Below are 23705 nucleotides of genomic sequence, written 5' to 3'. Positions count from 1 at the left end.
CATAAAGGAAAATATAGATAAATGTCTACTTAAAGTTTATAATTTTGGTTCTACTTAAAGTTTATAATTTTGTATACCATTGAGAAAGTGGAAAGAGAAGCCCCAGGTTGATATAAATTTACAATACAGCTGACCCTAGAACAACACTGGTTTAAACTGTGTGGATCCACTTTTATGCGGGTTTTTTTTTCTCTAATAAATACAGCCACCCCTCAGTATCTGTGGGTTCTGCATCTACACCAAAACAGGATAAAAAATACAGTATTTGCAGGATGCAAACCCAACATATACTGACGTTTGGTATCCGTAGGGCCAACTGTAGGACTTGAATATGTGTGGGTTTTGGTATCCACAGGGATCCTGGAACCAGTTCACTCATGAATACTGAAGGTGGCTGTATATACACCTGGCAGAGGCTTAGTATCTAGAATTGTGCAGTCCAGAAGGGTAGCCACAAGTCACATGTTTGAGCATGTGCAGTGTCTTATCCCAAATACATGTCAGATTTCAAAGTCTTAGTATGAAAACAAAAGAATGTACAGTAACTTGATAATTTCTATATTAAATACATGTTGCAATTAAAATATTTAGGATATATTGGGTTAAATAAAATTAACTTCATCTTTTTTTAACTTTTTGAATGTGGCTAATAGAAAATTTAAAATTATATTTGTAGCTCCTGTATATTAACAGCAATTCTGATTTATAATATGACTAGATGTTCCTATGAATCAATCAGAAATAGACAAATAGTCCACTTGGAAAACAGGAAAGAGTAGACACTCTATAAAAGCAGATACCCAATTGGCCAATAAATATGTGAAATAGGGGATCAAGCTCTTAATCAATAAAGTGCAACTTAGAACTATATTGGCATACCATTTTTTCAACTAGAGTAGTGGATATTTAAGAAATGTTGGCTAGGTTGTAGTACGAAGTTCTCTGTCCTCCACTGCTAATGAGAATCTAAATGGTTTCAGCTTCTTAGGACACAGTTTGTATTATCTATAAAATTGACTGTGTGCACATACCCTATAATATCGGATTTCTATTTACTCTGTCTCCCTGTATTTATGAAAGAAGTTCTTGCACACATGTACCTAGAGATGTTAAAAATATGTGCATAGCAGCAGCATTTGTAATTTTTAAAAACTGAAAACAAGAATGGGGGATAAATACATCAGGGATAGTCTGACATATTTTCAGAGAAGTATATATCATGGTGTACTCAAAATAAACTGTAGTTAAAGGCATTAACCTGAATGAATTTCAAAAGCATAATACCAAATGAAACAAGTAATTAAATAAATCATATATTCCATTAAGTTCAAAAACAGACACAACCAAGTGATATGTATTTTTAGGAGTACAGGCATAGAAAATATCCTATACAGAAAAACAAGGATATATATAACACAAAACTCATGATGGTAATTATCTCTGGGGTCAAGGGAGGGGGATCCAATCAGAAAGTGGTTCACAGAGAGCTTCTAAAGTCTGATAATGATATAGTTCCTAAGCTGGTTGGTGAGTAAATTGGTGATTATCTTATTATCATTCTTTAAAGTATACCTAGCTAACTTCTTGTATGTATGAAAGACTTTAATAAATTAAACTGTAAAACAACTATGGCATCAACCCAATTTTCCTTACACACACACACACACACACACACACACACACACACACACACACACACAGAGTAGATTTTTAAATAGGTATTAGAAAGGAACTCTAAGGAGGCATATCATAATATTTTTTATGGTGATAAGACGGCTACACGTAGATGAGTAGTTGAAGTTTGAGTCTGGAAATTTAGGTTGCAGGGCAGCTTCGATTGAGCTACTTTCCAATACAAATCAGCATTCTGTTAATTGTGCTTATCAAAATATCAGCATCATTATATCACTACAGACCTAAACTTGCAAGCTTGCATATTTTAGGAAAATTTTAGATGCTTCTTAAAAGTTTTACACATGCAGAAAACCATGATTGGCCCATTTGATATACAGTAGTCCTCCCTTATCCATGATATCTTTTTCTATGGTTTCAGTTTCCTGTAGTCAAACACAGTCCAAAAATGTTAAATGGAAAATTTCAGAAGTAAACAATTCATAAGTTTTAAATTGTGTACCATTGAGAAGTGCGATGAAATCATAAACCGTTCTGCTCATTTCCACCTGGGATATGAACCATCCCTTTGTCCAGTATATCCATGCTATCTCAGCTACCTGCACCTTAATCATTTAGTAGTCTTCTTGGTTATCAGATCTCCTGTTGCAGTATCACTCTGTTTGTGTTCAAGTAAACCTTATATGTTACTTAATAAAGGCCCCAAAGCATAAGAGTAGTGGTGCTGGCATACTGTTATAATTGTTTTTATTTTATTATTAGTTGTTGTTAATCTCTTACTATGCCTAACTTAACAATTTAAACATTTTCGTAGGCTTATATGTATAGGAAAAAGACAAAGCATCTACAGGGTTTGGTACTAGGTATGAGGATCTTGAAATGTATCCCTCACATGTAAAGGTGAACTACTGTACATAAGTCTCCTAGAGGTAGAATAATTTTTATTTATGTACCCCAACAAGTATGAGTATTAGAATATTATTTGTATTATTACATAATTGTGCTTGGAATTCATAAATTACTACATTCTCATTCCTTGGCCAAATTTCTACAATAGAATTAGCAGTACTATATATTACATTAGTACCAAGTACATTTTGTAGATGATAATAGTGCTCTTTTCATCAATCCTGCTCTTTACATGATGGATGCATGGCTAGCAAATAAAAGTTAATTATCAGTACATTTGGTGCAGTTGGCCTTTTGATTTTTAGATAATGAGGAAATTAAAACTAGGCCTCCCAACGGTTTCCATTCACCTAACACCATGTTGTTTCTTAACAGACACCTCTTGTCTCTTGCCCTTGCTATTCATTCATTTGCAAGCTAAAATTTATCCCAATGTTACCAAAGATAATGCTTACATTACTGAATAAAACTGCATAACTTTATTTGTGATTGCATGAAGAGAAAACTTGTTTCAATAGGGACTAAAGAGGAAGCCAAGAAAGTATATTAAAATGTGATTAAAAAATTAACAAAAATACTATGCCTGTGATAAATAAAGTAAACTGAAGGAAAAAAATCTCCTAGAAATCCAGATGAAGGATTTCTCTCTCCTTTAGAGAACACATTATATCCACAGGGAATATTGTACTGTGTAAACTTTATAGAAGAAAAAGTATTCCTTTCTGTCCTTGGGACTGGCAGAATGCATACATCTTTAATAATAACAATAATTACTGTTGCTTTAATACCAATGTCATTTCATGCAAAGCATTTTTAAATGAAAATATCATTTCTCAGGTAGGTTAAGTAACTTGATGGAGGCTACTGGTGGAAGGCAGTAAGTGGTGAAGCCAGAATTCAAACCTGAGTCTGCTATGCTGCAAGGCTTGTGTGTTAACCTTCGTATAAAACTAGCCATATACCCAAATCCATCTAATTTCCTCTGCAGCTTTTAACCATATTGAGTCACTCCTAATATATAGAACAGAGATTTACCTTAACATCCAGGTAGACTATGTTGTTTTACTATATTACAGAACCTCAGTGTTACTTTTAAAAAAGAAAAGAAAAGAAAAGAAAAAACACAGAAAATATGCCTATGTCTCTGATTTGTGTAAAAAATGTTCTGGCTACTATGATCACTATGCCAAGAACAAAGGCAAGTGGACAAAGAACTAGCTCAAAATAGTTCATTTACTAAAATCTCAATTCCATGAGTTCTATCTCACAGAGGAAACAGTCATTGTACCTGTTATAGGAGAGAGCGGATTTAGATATAGACCACTTAACCCCTTGAGTAAAGATAGTACAAAGAATGATTCACTCACCAAGGCTGAGCCCAGATTTAATACTCTCTGTCTGACATTTCCCCAATTCCTAAGTATATGACTCTGATTTTCTGTGCTGTGGTCAGGGCAGCCAGATGGATTGACTCTCCTAAGCTCCAGGGCTGAATATCGTGCTCACCTGTGCTTTATATGCAAGGACCTGTTTTGAATGCACTCCAGATGCCTTGTAAACCCTTCCCTTATAAGTTAACACATGACCAGCCCTAGAGACCTTTCTGGGTGTATTAGTCCATTTTCATTCTGCTGATAAAGACATGCTCAAAACTGGGAAGAAAAAGAGGTTTAATTGGGTTCACAGTTCCCCATGGCTAGGGAGGCCTCAGAATCATGGCAGGAGGTGAAAGACACTTCTTACATGTCAGGGGCAAGAGAAAAATGAGGAGGAAGCAAAAGCAGAAACCCCTGATAAACCCATCATATCTCATGAGACTTATTCACTATCATGAGAATAGCATGGGAAAGACAGGCCCCCATGATTTAACTACCTCCCCCTGGGTACCTCCCACAATACATGGGAATTCCAGGAAAGACGTTTCAAGTTGAGATGTGGTGGGGACACAGCCAAACCATATCATTCTCCCCCTGGCCCCTACAAATCTCATGTTCTCATATTTCAGAACGAATCCCGCCTTCCCGACAGTCCCCCAAAGTCTTAACTCATTTTTAGCATTAACCCAAAAGTCAATAGTCCAAAGTCTCATCTGAGACAAAGAAATCCTTCTCTCTATGAGCCTGTAAAATCAAAAGCAAGGTAGTTACTTCCTAGATACAAAGGGGATACAGCTATTGGGTAAATACAGCCTTTCCAAATGGGAGAAATTGGCCAAAACAAAGTGGTTACAGGCTCCATGCAAGTCCAAAATCCAGCAGGGCAGTCAAATTTTAAAAGTCCAAAACTATCTCCTTTGATCAGGTCTCACATCCAGGTCACACTGATGCAAGACGTGGGTTCCCATGGTCTTGGGCAGTTCGACCCCTGTGGCTTTGTAGGGTACAGCCTCCCTCCCGGCTGCTTTCACAGGTTGGCATTGAGTGTCTGCAGCTTTTCCAGGCACGTGGCACAAGCCATCAGTGCATCTACTATTCTGGGGTCTGGAGGATGGTGGCCCTCTACTCACCTCCACTAGGCAGTGCCCCAGCAGGGCCTCTGTGTAGAGGCTCCAACCCCATATTTCCCTTCTGCACTGTCCTAGCAGAGGTTCTTCATGAGGGCCCTACACCTGCAGCAAACTTTTGCCTGGGCATCCAGGCATTTCCATACATCTGAAACCTACGCGGAGGTTCCCAAACCTTTATTCTTGACTTCTGTGCACCCACAGGCTCAACACCACATGGAAGCTGCCAAGACTTGGGGCTTCCACTCTCTGAAGCCACAGCTCAAGCTCTACGTTGGTCCCTTTCAGCTATGGCTGGAGCTGCTGGGACACAGAGCGCCAGCTCCCTAGGCTCCACACAGCAGGGGGATCCTGGGCCTGGCCCACGAAACCACTCCTCCTAGGCCTCCAGGCCTGTGATGGCAGGTGCTGCTGTAAAGGTCTCTGACATGGCCTGGAGACATTTTCCCCATGGTGTTGGGTATTAACATTAGGATCCTTGCTCCTTACGCAAATTTCTGCAGCAGGCTTGAATTTCTCTGGGCTTCTCTTTTCTACTGCATGGTCAGGCTGCCAATTCTCTTTATGCTCTGTTTCCCTTTTAAAACAGAATGCTTTTAACAGCACCCAAGTCATCTTTTGAATGCCTTGCTGCTTAGAAATTTCTTCTGCCAGATACCCTAAATCATCTCTTTCAAGTTCAAAGTTCCACAGATCTCTCGGGCTGAGCAAAATGCTGCCAATCTCTGCTAAAACATAACAAGAGTCACCTTTGCTCCATTTCTCAACAAATTCCTTGTCTCCATCTGAGACCACCTCAACCTGGACCTTATTGGTCATATCACTATCTGCAGTTTTTTCAAAGCCATTCACATGTTTTTAGGAGGTTCCAAAATTTCCCCCATTTTCCTGTCTTCTTTTGAGCCCTCCAGACTGTTCCAACCTTTGTCTGTTACCCAGTTCCAAAGTCATTTCTACATTTTTAGGTATCTTTTAAGCAATGTCCCACTCTACTTGTACCAATTTACTTTATTAGTCCATTTTCATGCTGCTGATAAAGATATACCTGAGTATGGGAAGAAAAAGAGGTTTAACTGGACTTAACAGTTCCACATGGCTGGAGAGGCCTCAGAATCAGGATGGGAGGCAAAAGGGACTTCTTACAGGGTGGTGGCAAGAGAAAAATGAGGGTGAAGCAAAAGCAGAAACCCCTCATAAACCCATCAGATCTCTTGAGACTTATTCACTATTACAGGAATAACGTAGGAAAGACTGGCAAGCCCCATGATTCAGTTCCCCCTGGGTACCTCCTACAACGTTGGAATTCTGGGAGATACAATTCAAGTTGAGATTTGGGTGGGGACACAGCCAAACTATATCACTGGGGAATCTTCTACATAAAGTAAACACGAAGGTTTCTCAACAGCAGACTGCCCATTACTTTATAATCCAAGCATAGCAAGACTTCCTTAAGTTAAAATATGCTTTCCCCTAAGATTTTTGTCTTTATGTCCTAAGATTTGGTCTTATTTCTGGGCATAGTTCCATAACTATAGTTACTTTGACCCCACCAAGTACAAGCCCATCTAGAAACCAAGATAAAGCCTAGACATTGGGTAATTTCCAGTTCCTGTATTCACAAGACATCTATACCTCAAGATTATCCATTGCTTAGTTATTCAGAATATCACTTATTACCAGGTATTAAAACTGATCTCCTAGACACCTCTGTAAATACAGGCTAATGGGCTAAATCCCTTTCTTCAGGATATGTCAGGGTCCTATGCAAGCCCACCCACTAACTTTTGTCCATTGCTCCCAAATCCTTTCCACCTATTCTAAAGAGAAACACAACAAATGTCTACTAGTATCTCTTTTATGTTGTATGCCTGTGTATGTGTTTGTGCGTGTTAGAAGTAACTATGGTATTAAAATACAACTTTCAAAACAGGCTCTGGACTATAATATACAAAGTCATGTCAAGAATAAAAGATAAATTGAATTACTAATTCCTTCTCTCCTTACATAAAATTGCTTTGAAAATAAGGAAACTTCAAAACTGTGAGACAGTATTTTGTTACATTCATCAAATGGTGAAAATGATTCTAAACAAATATGTACTGAGCCCCAACTGTGTACATGCCATTGTACCAGCCCCTGGGGCATAGTGGTGAGAGTGGCAGGTGATGTGGAGGAGGTGCTGTGGAAGGCTGGAGAGGGGCAGGCCAGACTGTGCGGGGCACCCCCAGTGGGAACCAGGCTCTGTTTAGGAGGCTGGGTGTGACAGTAGGTGTGACATGATTTTCTTTGCTCCAGTGCCAGGAACAGATTAGAAGGGAGGATAGAGTGAATTTTAATAGACATGTTAAGCTATTCACTCACCCAAATGGTAGAAGACTCATCTTTGATTTGGAAGGATTGAGATAGATTTTTCTCAGTTTCATAGTTTTGCTTCATTGCTGATAGTAAGGTGCTTCAGAACTTTCTGTACAAATCAGGAAGTGAGAAAAAGGCAATTGCAGTTAAAATGCTTACTCTGTGAAGCTATTATGTTTTCACTTTAGCAGTAATTTGAGATGAAATAATGTGAAACTGCCTTACAGTTTACAGTTTTAATATAATGACTTTCCATCTCCTCATTATTTACAAAGTTCTTATATGTCAGTAACTATTGGCACAAGTTCTATTGTAAGTAATTGTTGAGACACTCTGTATGTATTTTCACTCTCTAAGCAGTTTCTGGGGGGAAGTTTTTTTGTTTTGTTTTTTTTAATTTAGTTCCTTACTGACATGGCTGTATCAGAGAAAATCATTATGTAGCTCTATGTTTCTCTGTATGTATTATTAAAAGACTGCTTAACACTGCCTTCTTATTGCATTAGAGTGATTGTTCTTGTAATACATTTGTAGGATTGACATCATTGCTCTCAAATGAGTTATCTAGTTACTGAGATTGTTATATGATATTTTAACTTCCAGCTCATGCAGGCATCCTTTGTGTTCTAATTATTGTTTTGTGCTTTGGGGGCAAAATGGATACCAAGTCAAAAGAGAATATAGAGGACACAGAGGCTCGGACCTACCAAGATGCTGCTCATTTTAATTCCTAATGCTCTTCGAGAAGCATTTTATTCTACTCATTTCTGGATGAGATTTCAGGGGCTTACTTCACTGCTGTTATTAAAAAGAATGCTAAGTTAGGGGAGATTTCAAGCGGTTTTCATTTCATCTATTTTTCCATTCAAATTCCATAAAAAAAATAATGCACCTCAGCAGAGGTTTCCATATATATCTGCCACCACTGTGTAATCTTGGGAAAGTCACTATACTTAAAAAAGACTTGTCTCATTTGCAAAATGGGAATTTGAATGGTCATCAGACTTAAATGAATTAATATATGTGAACTGTTTTGTTTATGGTAAGGCCCTATACAAATGTTAGTCAATTTCATCAAAATGAGGGATTTACATCTACTCAAGGACATTTCTGTTGGGAGCACAACTTTCATAAAGAACTCATATTTGATGGAAAACAGCTGTAGAATGGATTGAAAAGAATCTAACAAACAGAGTATGCCATTGTTTGCATCACGATAGCCCACAGCGATAAATCAGCTTGCATTCATTCTTAGGCACCTGCAGATACTGTGCAGGCACTCTTGCAGTGGAAAGAAAATAAGATCAGAATACTGGTGTAGTTTGACATTTTTAAACCTTAGGATGATGCAGATGGATTTTTCAACACTTATGGTAAAGAAATGTGTCTCTCCTTTTACTACCACAGGCAGGCATATCTTAAATTAAATAGACACAGATTTCTTAGAGTTCAAGAAATTTCGACAGCAAATATGTGTCTTCTGTGGGGCTTACAATGTAGTGAAGAAATTGTCAGACAACAAAAGGTCAGCCAAACGGGAAGCAAAAAAAAAAAAAATGTTTTAATGGTTTTAATTGACATTTGCATTTACATTTATTGAGCTATTGACTGTGTGTAAAATGTTATGCCAAGTACTAGCCTATAAGGCCTAGAGAAGGAAAAGGGAGATGATAAGTATGGTGCTCTCACTGAAGTTCACTATCTAGTGAGGGTCATAAAAGTCCCTAAAATAAACCAGGGTCCTATGTGAGCCCACCCACTCAGGCAATCAGGTAAACCCTTAAGTATGGAAAAACATCAGTTCTCTGAACTGGAACTTGGGAAGGATGCCACAATAAGATGGCAGTGTTAAGCAGTCTTTCCCATCCAATATGCTCATTTTATAGGTAACACAAATGAGGTCCAGTGAGGTTGAATGACTTGCCAAAGTCTCAGAGCAAAACTGTAAGCAAAACCAGTCTTCAGCAGCACCCACCCATGGGCTACCCAACTGAGAGCTTGCGGACACTGAGATCCAACTTATGCCAGCCCTTAGGGGCCAGCCATAGGGATGACTCTTCCTGGGGGAAGTGTCTTGCATTTTAGTTGTCACAAAGGTCGGTATTACCTATGTCTTCCTTCTGACTCCCTGGTTCTTTTTCCTGCAATTCCTGGTTTTTCAAACATTTCCCTTCATTATTAAACTCTTAACCTAAAAAGTGACCCCCAAACTGATATAAACAGTTTTCTTGGAAGCCCTGCCAACTTAAACTCCCTATACCCCAACAGATGTTACTAAATGGTTTTGTGTTGCAGACTTGCTGTTTTTCAGTCATTGGTATTTGATAGCCACTTGTTTTGATATCTTAAAGGATGTCCAACACCTGGGGCAATGTATAGACTCACCTGTCAAATAAATGAGCGAAGAAATGAATGAAGACAATGAGTTCAATAGAGTCTATTTTACTGGTTGCCAGTGATTTAATAATTTAATGTAATAATACTTTAATAATAACTAATGATAAAAACCATTTTTAAACCAAAATAACACAATATAAAATTAATATAACTTATCACAGGGATAAAGTTATTTCTTTAAAACAGGGTTATGAGTGGCCCTCACATGAGTGCACTGTTCCAAAGAAATAACTTTGTCACTGTGATAAGCTTTTGTGACAACTAGAATACGAGACGCTTTCCCCCAGGAAGAGTCATCCCTATGGCTGGCCCCCAAGGGCTGGCATAAGTTGGATCTCAGTGCCCACTAGCCCCCTCAGCTGGGTGGCCTGTGAGCGGGGTGCTACTGAAGATTAGTTTTACTTACAGTTTTCTCTGAGACTTTGGTAAGTCATTCAACCTCACTGGACTTCAACTGTGCTATCTATAAAATGAATATGTTGGATGCAGTGTTCTCCAGTCTTCTAAAATGGAAAGCTTCCCTTGTCTCCATTCCAGGACATACGATGAAGGTGTGGCTTGCCTCAGTGCCCTGCTGCTCAAACCTCTAGGGGGGGATACAGATGGGCAGGCTGTGGGTTTCCAACCCCAAAGCAGCATCTGGGGGTGTTACAGCTGAAGCTCCAGTGGGCATGTGTAACAGGGTGCTCTTTTAGTTTAGCCATCCATAGGTGGCTAATGTTAGTCAGCTCAATCAGACCCATGCCTTAAATAAAGGATAGAGGGCTTTCTCTATCTCGGGTTTCTTGCCTTGGTGTACTGGAAGAATTGGATCACACGTGGGCCTGGAGAATGAATGCAAGGTTTTATTGAGCAAGTTTTATTTATTCAGTGGCCTGAGCCGTCCTGCAACTGCCACAGCCAAACTGCATGTTGTTCTGCCGGTCGGTGGCCCTGCCGGCAGTGCCAGTGCCCGTCGGTGCTTTCCTCTTGATGGCCAGCCACCTGTGTGTTCCTCCACTGATGTGCTTCTCTCGATGTCCAGCCACCTGTGCGTCTGCCTTCTAGGGTCTTGGGGCTTTGTATAGGCACAGGAAGGGGCTGTGGCAGGCCAAGGTGGTCTTGGGAAGTGGAACATTTGGCCAGGATAAAAAAAACAAATGTCTGTCCTCACCTAGGTCCATGGGCACAGGCCAGGGGTGGAGCCCTAGCCAGGGACCACGCCCTGCTTTACCCAGCACTTCCCTTCCATAATTTAAAGGGACCACACTCTTCCCCTCCCAGCACGTCTCTTCTGTATCACTTCTCCCATGTAGATTTCTATAATTTGATGACCTTTATCTAAGAATAATCATTTTATTTCTCATAACTCGAGTCAAAACATACAAATGAAATTATCCTGAGTTTGTTGCTATTATTTCAATTGACTGTTGCCCTACCTTTACTCAGTTTAGTCCAGTCTCTCCTTTTCACCTAGAGTCCCTCATATAATTGGCTCATTATGGCAAGAAATAAAAGGAATAGGGAAGAAAGGAAAGTGAACCATAAGTAGAATAGAAAAAAAATAATTTTTTGAGTGACAAGTAGATTCTGAATATGATTCCAAAAGGAATTTCATAAAATATGAGCAGTATAGTACAGCATAGTTGGAATGAGTATTAATATGTTACCTTCCACAGCAATGGAATAGGGAGAAAAGTCATCTTAGTTTTTTAATGCCGTATCTATAAAAAATTGGGGAAAAAAGTAGGAATGGAGTTGTACAGCCAACATAGAAAAACCTGTGGGGTTTTATTAATTCAAAATCAGGATCAGTAATCACTATCTTAGAACCTAGCCATCACTTTGTTATGACTTTTCACATTAAGCAGAAAAGAGACATGCTTGATTTCCTCAGTTAATGAAAGTTTCATAATAAAGGTACATAGGAAAGTTTAAAAAAAAATAAAAAGTCTCAACTTCACCCATCCCAAACTCATGGAAATCTAGATTACGGCTCAGCAGACTGGCAGCAGTCTGTGCTTGGTTTCTCTTCTATGTTTTCCCTAGTGACTGTCAACTCTGTGACCCTTCTTTACCTCCTGGCTTCTGTTGCAGTATGGCCTCTGCTCACTGGCTCTGTCATTTCCATTTCTGTGTCACTCCATCCTCTTCAGATATCCTCAGAGAGAGAATATAAACCGTTTGCCACATCATTCTCTGGTATAAAGCACCCACTCCTTGCCAAGCTCCCTCCTAGGCCACTGGCCAGGCTGTTGGTGGCCTTTGTGTCACACATAGTAATGGCCAGGCAGGCAGGTCTTGGGGGAGAGCACTACCACTTGTGCGTGGTGGCGAGGGGGCCCGTCAGCTGTCAGCAGAGGCAGGCCCTACTGCTCCTAAGTGGGGAAGCAGTGCAGTGACTGTGTAGTATAAATATGGAAACCAGCATTTTGAGGCCTTTGGTCAATATGAAGGAACCACACAATGGATGTAATTCCCTTTTCTTTCAGTGCCAGCTGAAGCAGGAGAACGGCTAATAACTGGAATGCCTGACTTTATTATGGGAAAAATTGTAGAGGGGAGCAACAGTATGGAAAAAGAGGCCCAACATTAGCTGTCTATGGGTCACTAAACTTTCTCCCATCTTCTCAAAATAATATTGTAACAACTACAGTTTGAGTGTTCCTGATCCAAAAATCTAAAATCCAAAATGCTCCAAAATTCCAACTTTTTGAGTGCTGACATGATACTCAAAAGAAATGCTCACTGAAGCATTTTGGATTTTGGATTAGGGATGCTCAACCAGTAAGTATAATGCAAATATTCCAAAATCTGAAATCCAAAGCCCTTCTGGTCTCAACTACTTTGTATAAGAGACACACAACCTGGTTAAGTTCAACCGTGAAGACAATCATTAATTAATAAATGACCTTTTCCTCCCTTAATTTTTTATATTTCCAGTCACTCTTATCCATATAACTTATTCCCTAGGCAGTATTTTTAGTTTAATATCTTCTCCACTGCCAACTTTGTGGCATTTTGTGTGTTTCCAGGTAGACTTTATGAAGTAGGCCATGGCCTTGCTTGCTTTGGATCTGATGGCACAGTAAGAGAAAGAATTTCAAAGTATTTTCTTATGAATTTAATAGAGTTGAAACATTTTCTTAGACCACTCAAATGCCAATGTGGATCCTCCCCAAGGCAGAGTTCAGGGCTCCTCTGACTCGGCAGCCTCTTACTTTCACACTGACCATAGAACTTCAGGAACATCGGAGGAACTGGAGAGAGAGAAGTAGGCCACTACCACATCCTCATGTCCTGGATTTTGCATACAGTTATTGGATTGCTTGTTGGCCAGTTTGGTGCCAAAATGAAAGTAACCTACATTACCTAAGACTTCATTTTCAACAGTCCTCTATCCAGACCAACCTTGGTGGTTTTGGCCCAGTTTCCTTTAAAATAATTATTTCAATGGCTGCTTTTTTATTCAGTTGTTGTACCTTAATTGCATTAACTACCCTTCCACTGTGTGAGACTTTTATGGTTTCTAATTATCTATCTATGTTAATGCTGTGTTAAATGAAAGTACAGAGAAAAGTATATTGTTAAGCATGTAATTTCCCATTTAGGTGATTTCCTAAAGATACAGTTTGGATATCAGACTGGGACGGAAGGGATGCATATTCTAATGTCCAAATTGCCAAATTTCTTTCCAAAAGGAGATTATACCAATTTAAATTGTTACCAGAATTAGAGTCTGTACTAGTATCACTGTAGTCTCACAACCTTTAAATGTTATCATTGTTTTCATTTGCGTCTGTCTATATTCCATTCATCTGTTTTCCATACTTAGGGTGCCTAAGGTAGCTGATATACTGATAAGGAGTTTAGGTGCAATGATTTATAGATAAATAACATTTTATTCAGAATAGGAAAAAATAGTGGCTTTTTGCTCCAAATTTCTAATGCTTTTGAAATTTACCCATGTCTGTGATTTAATTGTCTCAATAAGGATTTATTAGAAAATAATAGTAATTGACAATAGCTTTTTCGTCTTGCCTTTAAATGACAATCCTCTGCAGGAAAATTACAAAAAGAAAAAAAAAAGACTAGACAATGGGAAATCATTAAAAAGCAAAATTTTCAACATGGTCTGCACACTGCAAGCTAGGGAACCATATGTTTCTTAAATTGTTCAAAACCACAGAAATGTTACTAGAGTTTAAATGCTAGGTTGCCACCCTTTATATAAGTTTATTTCATGTTAGATTATTAAATAGGAAATATGCCTACTGAACAATAATTGAAAGTATCTGGGAAGTAAAGAGCCAAGTTTATAACAGTAAGTTTTCCTGGTTGCTTTGATGGAATGCCCAAAATTTAGAATTTCTTATAACTTAGGTTGCTTATAGGAAATTTACATCATCCTAATTCTCTAATTGGGAATTAGAATTTTGCTTCTTTAGTTCTCCTCAGATAAGATGAAGGTGTCCTACCCTGGAGACATACTCTATGGCTTCCTGGGTACCTTTTCGCTACTACCCTCAAATTGTAATTGTGTAATTATTATCATAACTTTCTATCAAAGAACTATTAGGGTTAACTCTCTATCAATAAAGAACTGTGAGAGTTAACTTTTAGAGGGATATCTATGTTTTAAAGTGATAGCTTAGGGACCTTAAACAGAAAAATCACAGTCCTGCATCAGGACCTGGAAATAAAATTGTGCTTCACTGACACTCTTCAATAAAGAATTAGCAAGCTTGTGCAGTAAACCTAATAGAACAATGGTAGATGTGTCATGCAAATTATAGTAAGCTCTCCCCTGTTCCAAAAATCTGGATCTTTTATAAACTTTGGGAAGAGAATGAACTTTCATAAATTTATCAGTGATTAGGACTGAATGTATAACGTTGAAAGTTTTGTATTTTAAATATAGGTCCTATTTCTTTTATCCCACTCCCATATATAAACCTGGAGCAGTCAAATTATTTCATCATAGAGAATAAAGAGGCAATATAGACAGCACATTCTGTGTAGGAAGGAAGGAATATACTACTTATGGCTAACCGTGACAAGAACAGTTGTATATTTGCTTAAGTTTCTTTGGTTATTTCTTAGTTTTAAAACTCCACAGATATGTAGATGATGGAGAGGTAACATTAAAAAAGGCAGAAATAGCTCTACGTATGAACTAGTTTGGCGGGTGTTGAGTGGGCAGGGGAGCATTGTTCCACCTTCAAATGGAGCTATTAATTTCTAGATGGTATTACTAAAGGGAGTACTGTGAGTTCCATGATTGGAACGGGGAACTGATGATTTATTTGGTCAATGTGTCAGGTGTTAGTCTAGTCATTCTGCTGGTAAAAGATTAGTTCTCTCCCTCTGCCAAAATAAGACATATTTCACCTGCTTGCATGCAATTCTGCTGCTTTGTCTAGTGCAGTGCCCTCTGAGCAGCTTCCCATTACTGCAGTCATTTTCAGGGTTTGCTCTAGGATGTGGTGAAGAGGTGCCACATCTGAGAGCATGACTTTTTCTAATCCCAACCCACACACTGATGTTAAAGTATTTTTGCTCCTTCTTGGGAGCATTATGTTCTTCTACCAGCAGTTGCCAGGAAAGCATGAGGATATTTTGTGTTAATGTTTGAAATCTGCATTTTCATTTTCTAGTTGGTATTTCTACTGTTTATATTTTGAAGGTCAGGTGTGATGTCACATTCTCAGTCATTAGCATCTATGTATTGCTGAGTGTGTAACTCTGCCAAGTCAGTGCCTGCAGTGCCTTCCCAAAACCAGCATGAGGATGATGAGCGGCTACTTGGCCTTTTTTGTGCATGTAAACGTGCATAGCCAGGTGGTGAAAAGCTTCATCCGGGCAAGCACAGAGTCCACTTTAAAATGTCCTACTTACCATGGCCAAAGGAGGAGATCGCCCAAGGAATTGTGATAATAATGAAAAGAGTAAATAGGAAATTGTTCAGTGAATTTTAGTTATTTCATTATTTGTGAGTATTGCTTCCTACAGGAGCCTGCTTATTGCCTTCCTGCCTTTTTTCTTCCCTTTCTTATTTTCTTAAGATCTTCATGACTCAAAAGGCTATTTCATTATTGGGGATTATTGGTCAAGGGACATCTAATGCTGTTTTCTACTCACAATTAAACAAATGCAAATGTGAAAGCTTCATTCATCATTCAACATTTGTCTCTACATAGGGTATTACGATGAACAATAGATTGTGTTTTTTTTTTTAAAAATAGAAAGGTGACTATTCTTTTGGCAAGTAATTATAAATTGTATTTTTTATGTGCCAAGCAGTTATCCCCTTATTTAATATTTGTAGTCCTATTACTCAATCTTACTCTATAAGAAAATTGAGACAGAGAGGTTAAGTAACTTGGCCAAAGTTACAAAGTTGATAAGAGATAGAACTGAGATACAAACTCATGCAGTTCTGACATTAGACCCATGCTGTACTGCCTGGGGTAAAATCTCAGTATAGCAGAAGAAGGAGTATATTAATATATGACTGTACAGAGCACTACATGATAATGACAAATGAGGAAAATGAAAAGGAGTTGAGAGGAAGGAAAGGATATTTCAGACAGGTGAATGGGTAGCCTCCATGCAGGCCTTGAGTGAGGAGGTAGGAACTAATGGTAGATACTAACAGTAGATGTCAGGAATAAGAGTTTGCCTTCAGTTATAGGAAGTGTCATGAGTAGGAGATACTGGGTCTAGAATGTAAGTTCAGAAAATAAGTAATCTAGTTTAGTTGGATAAAAGGATTGTGTATAGGAGTACAAAATAAGATAGGCTGTAGCAACATTTTACAGGCCATTTTGTAGACTGCTGGAATAAGGAGAATGGAGCTTTTTGAGCACTGAGGTGGCCAGGGTGCTTAAATTGGTGGGGTGTGAGTTTGAAGAAAAGAATGATAGTAGCAGGAAAATCAGGAAACTGTATTCATTTACTACTGTAACACACATTAATAATATAGCACTTCCTGTGGGTCAGGAATGCAAGCATAGCTTAGGGTCTCACAAGCCTACAATCAGTGTGCAGTCTGGAGCTATGGTTTAATCTAAGACTCAGCCGGAGAAGGATTTACTTTTGTTAGCAGAATTCAGTAATTTGTGGTTTTGTGCTGAGGACTTCCATTTATTGCTAGCTGTTGGACAGAGGCTACCCTCAGTTCCTTCCACAAGTCTCCCAGCATAGGCATCCCACAGCATGGCAACCTGCTTCTTCAAAACCAGCAAGGGAATGAGAGACTTCAGCTCAGCAACACTGGAATCTTAGTCACATATGTCCTGTTACCTTTGTCATATTCTGTTGGTTAGAAGCAAGTCCCAGGACACTCTCACACTCCAGGAGAAGAAACTACACAAGGCATGAAAATCAGGAAACAAGCCAGGTGTGGTGGCTCATTCCTGTAATCCCAACACTTTGGGAGGCTGAGGTGGGCAGACCATGAGGTCAGGAGTTCGAGACTACCCTGGCCAGTATAGTGAATCCCCATCTCTACTAAAAATCCAAAATTATCTGAGCATGGTGGCATATACCTATAGTCCCAGCTACTCGGGAGTCCGAGGCAGTAGACTTGCTTGATTCCGGGAGGCGGAGGTTGTGGTGAGCCCAGATCGCACCACTGCTCTCCAGCCTGGGCAACAGAGTGAGACTTTACCTCAAAAAGAAAAGAAAATAAAATCAGGAAATAGGAATCATCAGGGTTACTCTAGAGTCAGTCTCCCTGAAAGGCAGAGGCAGGTGATGGGACACACACAGAGTCTAAATTAGGGTGGTGTTAATGCAAATAGAAAAGTCAGATTCAAGAAATTATGTCTAGAAAGTATTATTTCTTGTGTATACCATGTGAAGTTCTTTGTGTACATTATCTAACATATGCATCAAAATATTTAAGGTAGGTGCAAGGAAAATCCTTATTTCACAGATGATGACACAGCTTTGGGATGTTAAGCACCTAGAGGTCACATATATCCTAGCTTCACATCTGGGTGTCCCAGCCTAGATCCGAACCTAGGATGTCAGTGTGGACGCTCAGTCTTGGCCACTCTTCTTTACTTGTACTTAAAAGTATAAAGGACCTAAGAGAAGTGGATAAGAGGAAAAGGAAGATAATCCAAGATTTTAAACCATTCTAATTTAGGGAAAGGTGGTGTTAACTAAAATAGAAATGTCATGAGGGGCACTAGTAAAGTAATACTTATGCTACGCATATACCACATGCCAGGCAGTGTGCTAAGCACTGAGTATGCAGAAGTTCTGTTGCTTATGCAAATGGAAATATTTAATGTTCCTAACAGTCCATGATACAGTCCTTTCCCTGATTTTACAGATTGGGAAACCAGACCATGTCAGTGCCCACTAAACTCAACATTTTGTAAATGCGCTGGTTATTTTGTTCATAGCTGTTATCTCTGACATTATGTCTCACACATGAAAATGTTATATAAGTTTTGGAATGAATGTAGCTAGTAAGTGGCAGAGTCACGTTTTGAACTCAGAGCAGCTCCATGCTCCCTCCTGGAGAAGTCATTTCATTGTAGTTACATTGCATTTGAGCCATGGCTGGATATAGCTGTTCATAGTAACTCTGCTATTTTAGGTATTTAAGTACCTAAATTCCATCAGTGGAACCTGGGAGAAAGATCAAGGCCATAATAAACTATTGAGGACCATCCACATGGAAATTATAAAGTCCTAAAATTAGATGAGATGATTATGAGGGTATAGATCCCAAAATAGAATCTTAGAGGACACCTATATTTAGAGGTTGAGAAGAGGAAGAGGCACTGTAAAACGCAATGAATACATATAGGTCAGAGAGCTAAAAAGGAGATATGGATATAAAAGCAAAGAGGGAAGAGAAGGAAGGAGAGTTGCCAGCAAATTCCAAGCACCACAGAGTAATCAGAGCATCAAGATTAAGACAAGAAACCTGAAATTGGAGACTAGGAAATAACTGATTACTTTCATGTGAACATATCCAGGAAAAGAGACAATATAAGAGTTAGACAGCATCTGGGAGGGTGGAAGAGTTGGGCTGTGAAAGGAGGAGTATGTAGTCAGGAAAAACTCATGAGTATAAACTTCTGGTATTTCAGGAGAGCTAGTTGTACGAATATGAGAAAGGTTGAACATTTGAGTAGGAGAGACATTGTGTATTGTAGAATGAAGGGAAGGCTCAAGTAGGAAGAAACTAAACAGGGCAGGAAAAGAAGAGATACTGGTGGAATGTGATCGAAGAGGAGGCAGAAGAATGAGATGCAAGACCACTGATAAGAAGGGCAGTCCTTAGGGTGAGACACATGTACCCCTGGAGGGAGGAAGGAAGCCTACCTACAATATTTTGTCAAAAGCTTTTTTTCTCAAGTATTGAGAAAAATATAGAAAAGTAGAAGTCGATGGAGAAAAACTGATGTTTAAGTTAATGATCGTCAGTTCCTTAAATGGAATTCCAATTGTTAAAATATCTGTTCTTCAGATTCAAATGTATCAAGTCCTCCAAAGCATCTCCAGATTCCTGGTTTTATTTTACTTTTCTCAACTAAAATTGATAAATTTTCTCCAAAAAAAGGAGGTAAGTTCATCTACATAGGAAACAGAAGGAAAGATTTCAGGACTATAAGATGGTAAGAAATATTTTAATTAAGAAACATTTTAATTAATTGAGTCAATAGTTAACAGAAGTTTACTCAATGTCTACTCTAAGATAAACAGATAATTCAGTAGAGAAGACAATAAAGGATAAAATAAGCATCATTAGAGAACCAACTGAGATGCAATAGCGTGAACTTTTAATAGAGCCCAACAGCATGGTTTCATAACACTGGTCAGTTTCTGAGAAGTGGTTGTTGAAAGAAGTTAATAATGCTATACCAGGTTGAGAACTCAAATGGTGAAAACAGCAGGAAAAAAAAAGAGGGAGAATGGATTCTAGAGGCCAGTGAAGACAGTATATACCTCATTGTATTGTGTTTCCCATCACTGCACTTCACAGACGTTGCATTTTGTTTTACAAACTGTAATTTTCTGGCAGCCCTGCATCAAGCCAGTCTACTGGCACCATTTTTCCAACAGTATATGCTCGTTTAGTGTCTTTGTGTCATGTTTTGGTAACTCTCATATTATTTCATACTTTTTCATTATTATATCTGTTATGATGATCAGTATTCTTTAATGTTACTATAATTGTTGTGGGGCATCACAAACTGCACCTGTATATAAGACGTCAAACTTAATTATAAATGTCGTGTGTGTTCTGATCATGGCACCAACCAGCCATTTCCTTTTTTGTCTCCCTCTTCTGGGGCCTCTCTATTCCCTAAGATACTACAGTTAATAACTCTACAATGGCCTCTAAGTATTCAATTGATAGGAATAGTAGCATGACTTTCACTTTAAATGAAAAGCTAGAAATGATTAAGCTTACTAAGGAAGGCATATTTGAAAGCTGAGATAAGCTGAAAGCTAGGCCTCTTGCACCAAATAGCCAAATTGTGACTACAAAAGAGAAATTCTTAAAGGATATTAAAAGTGCTACTCCAGTAAACACACAAATGATAAGAAAATGAAACAGCCTTACTCTGATATGAAGAAAGTTTGAGTGGTCTGATAGATGATCAAACCAGCCAGAAAATTCCCTTAAGCACAAGCCTAATCCAGAATAAGTGTCTAATTCCATGTAATTCTGTGAAGACTGAGAGAGATGAGGAAGCTTCAGAAGAAAAGTTTGAGTCTAGCAAAGGTTGATTCATGAGGGTTAAGGAAGGAAGCTGTCTTCACTTCGCACCTTGTTGCAAGGTGAGGCAGCAAGTGCCGATGGAGAAGTGGTATCAAGTTATCCAAAACATCTAGCTAAGATAACTGATAAAGGTGGTGTATTAGTCTGTTATCACACTGCTATAAAGAACTGCCTGAGACTGGGTAATTGATAAGGGAAAGAGGTTTAATTGACTCGCGGTTCTACAGGGCTGGGAAGTCTCAGGAAACTTACAATCATGGAGGAAGGGGAAGCAAACATGTCCTCTTCACATGGTGGCAGGAAAAAGAAGTGTCAAGTAAAAAGGGGAAAAGCCCCTTATAAAACCATCAGATCTCATGAGAACTCACTCACTATCACGAGAACAGCATGAGGGTAACCATTCCCATGATTCATTGGATTTCTCCCACAACATTCTTCAAGATAATGTTATTGTTATTAGAGATTATGGGAACTACAATTCAAGATGAGATTTGGGTGGGATGCAGCCAGATTGTATCCGGTGGCTATACTAAACAACAGATTTTTCAATGGAGATTAATATTCCTTCTGTTGGAAGAACATATCATCCGGGACTCTCACAGCTAGAGAGAAGTCAATGCCTAGCTTCAAAGGACAGGCTGGCTCTCTTGTTAGGATATAATGCAGCTGGTGACTTTTAAGTCGAAGCCAATGCTCATTTGCCACTCCAGAAATCCTAGAGCCATTAAGACGGGCTGAATCTATTCAACCTGTGCTCTATAAATGAAACAACAAAGCCTAAATGACAGCACTTATGTTTACAGAATAGTTTAGTGAATATTTTAAGCCACTGTGGAGACCTGTTCAGAAAAAAAAGATTCCTTTCAAAATATTACTGCTGATTGACACTGGTCACTCAGGAAGTCTGATGGAGATACACAGGAGGTGAATTAAAAATAAATGAATGTGGCAAGAGAAGAAAGGAGGAGGACTGAGCAGGCACCCAAATCATCAAGAGAGGTGGAATGTTATGATGAGTTCATAAATACTATAACAATAGGGCTTGGATGACAAGGTTCAAAGTTAGAGGTTGAAGGAGACAGAACGATAGTCTAAATTGACAATAGGGGATTGGAATGTTTTTGAGGCTGGTGATGTCTTCAGGGGCAATTAAGGTAAATAATTGGAAGTTCGACTTCAGAATTAATCAAACCTTAGGATTCTTTGCTTTACTATGGATTAAGAAGACAAGGTCATCAGGGAGTGACTGGTATCCAAGCAAGAACACAGACCTGGAAGGGAGAGGGTTTCTGGAATCAGAATTGGTTGCTTCTCTCGTCCACCCCATCACCCTTTACAGGTTACCCTTCTAATTCTTAAAATAGTCTACAAAGTGTTATCCCTATTTTTTCTGATGAAAAATATCTCTCTAAAGTTTGAATCCTGTCCTGATTGCAAATTCTACTGCAACATACTGACTCTCAGTGGTATTGAAGTGTTACTGCAGCTTCCAGGGACTAACTAGAAATCATGTCTAATTTATGGGAAATGATTATAAAACATAGCGTCTTTCTTTGTTTTGCTCTTGAATTAGCTTTAAAATTCCTATGTGAGCTTGCAATCTAATACTGCATATTCAGTTGCTATTTTTTTTTTAAGAAAAACATTTTGGACTCTTTTTTGAAGACATTAAGGTATTTCCAAATACATAAATATGATCATATTGAATTTCTGCAACTGTAGCCTAAAACATTAATACTTATATTGCATTATTTTTCAGGTGTGAAAATGAAACCAAGTTCAAAACAGAAGACATATTTTGGGCTTTCAATTTCTGCCCTACGCCATACTCCTGGACTGCACTTTTGGGCCTTATTTTATATCTTGTTTTCTTTGCACCTGGTAAACAAAGGCTTTGTTATTACTGTTGCATTAATTGAATTGCCTCTTTTTAGAGTAGACAAACGATAATTTTACGAACATCTTACATGCTATTTTACTAAAGTTTTTAATGTTTTATTTCTCAGGAATGGGACCAATGCCTTGGACTGTGAATTCTGAAATATATCCCCTTTGGGCAAGAAGTACAGGAAATGCATGTTCATCTGGAATAAACTGGATTTTCAATGTTCTGGTTTCACTAACATTTTTACACACAGCAGAGTATCTTACATACTACGGTAAGAGAATATTTTTTCGAACATAGTTTTTATTTTTATTACTCTATTTTAGATATACTATAATATCATTTGTGATTGAGAGTATGTGGTTATGTTTTGCTGTTAGAAGTATCTCCATGTGGCTTTCTAGTTTTCCAAAGGGCTTGGAAATGTGTCTGGGAAAGAAAAGATGGATTCTCCTATCCTAAACAGCATTGCTTCTTGTCCCACAGTGCTTAGGGCTGTCTCCTAACACAGACATCTCCTAGCTATCTCTCCAGGTGGAATTCTTTACAGCATAGTTTGTAGTTTCACTGAAACCTAAAAAACAGAAAATTGTAAAAAAGATGTAGGCAGGGAGTCTAGGGCCAGTGAGATACCCTGTGACAGGGATAGCATCAAGACCAAGAGCAGAATCTGAGGAGGGCTGAAAGTAGCTTCCCCAGAATAAGTACCTAACAATATTCTGTGCTGTGGCCATACCTTCTACGGTATCACCTGTGCTGCTCAGGCCAATGGATGTGCATTTCAGTGTCCTCTGAGACCAGCACTTATCACTTGCAAAAGTGTAAATATGACAGAACTGTTCAAATGCAAATGTGTGGGGACCATAATTCAAAATAAAAAAGAATAGTGCTTAGAGGCTGAGTCAGGAAAATACTTTGGGGAGCTACTTGAAATCTACTTTTACTAATGTGAAAAGACTGCTTTTTAGAAAAAAAGATTTCTGCATTGATGACATGACTTTATAGGTTGCAATAGGATTATTCATGGTGTGAATTTTCATTCTAATCTCCTCCTAATCCCTGTGGTGGAGGTGGAATGCCTGCTGCTTAGACCATTCTCCCAGAAGACCTTCTCTGATCTCCCCACAGTCCCAGTTTATTCTGTGTTCTGGGCACTTATCAGTCCTCATTGCAAGAACAGGTTTGTCTGCCCCCAGCTCCCTCTACTAGAGGGAGATTTACTACATAAATCCCTGGAGGGCCAGGACTGTGCCTTGTTCATTGTTACATTCCCTATCACCTGATAAGCATTG

The 23705-nt window shown here is 38.7% G+C and overlaps 1 protein-coding gene across 1 annotated transcript in view; it reads left to right on the top strand.

Annotated features, from left to right (window-relative positions):
• The window catches only part of SLC2A13 (solute carrier family 2 member 13), a 342174-nt gene that overhangs the window by 304352 nt on the left and 14117 nt on the right, over positions 1-23705 (top strand). Inside the window, exons 8-9 of the mRNA XM_003926726.4 lie at positions 22288-22409; positions 22535-22687. Of these exons, the coding sequence (XP_003926775.2) occupies positions 22288-22409; positions 22535-22687 (275 nt within the window). The remainder of the gene's footprint in view (positions 1-22287; positions 22410-22534; positions 22688-23705) is intronic.

Source organism: Saimiri boliviensis, chromosome 7 (assembly GCF_048565385.1).
Source record: "Saimiri boliviensis isolate mSaiBol1 chromosome 7, mSaiBol1.pri, whole genome shotgun sequence".
NCBI lineage: Eukaryota > Metazoa > Chordata > Mammalia > Primates > Cebidae > Saimiri > Saimiri boliviensis.
The sequence above is the reverse complement of the archived record's forward strand: the minus strand, read 5'-3'. Positions and strand labels throughout refer to the sequence as shown.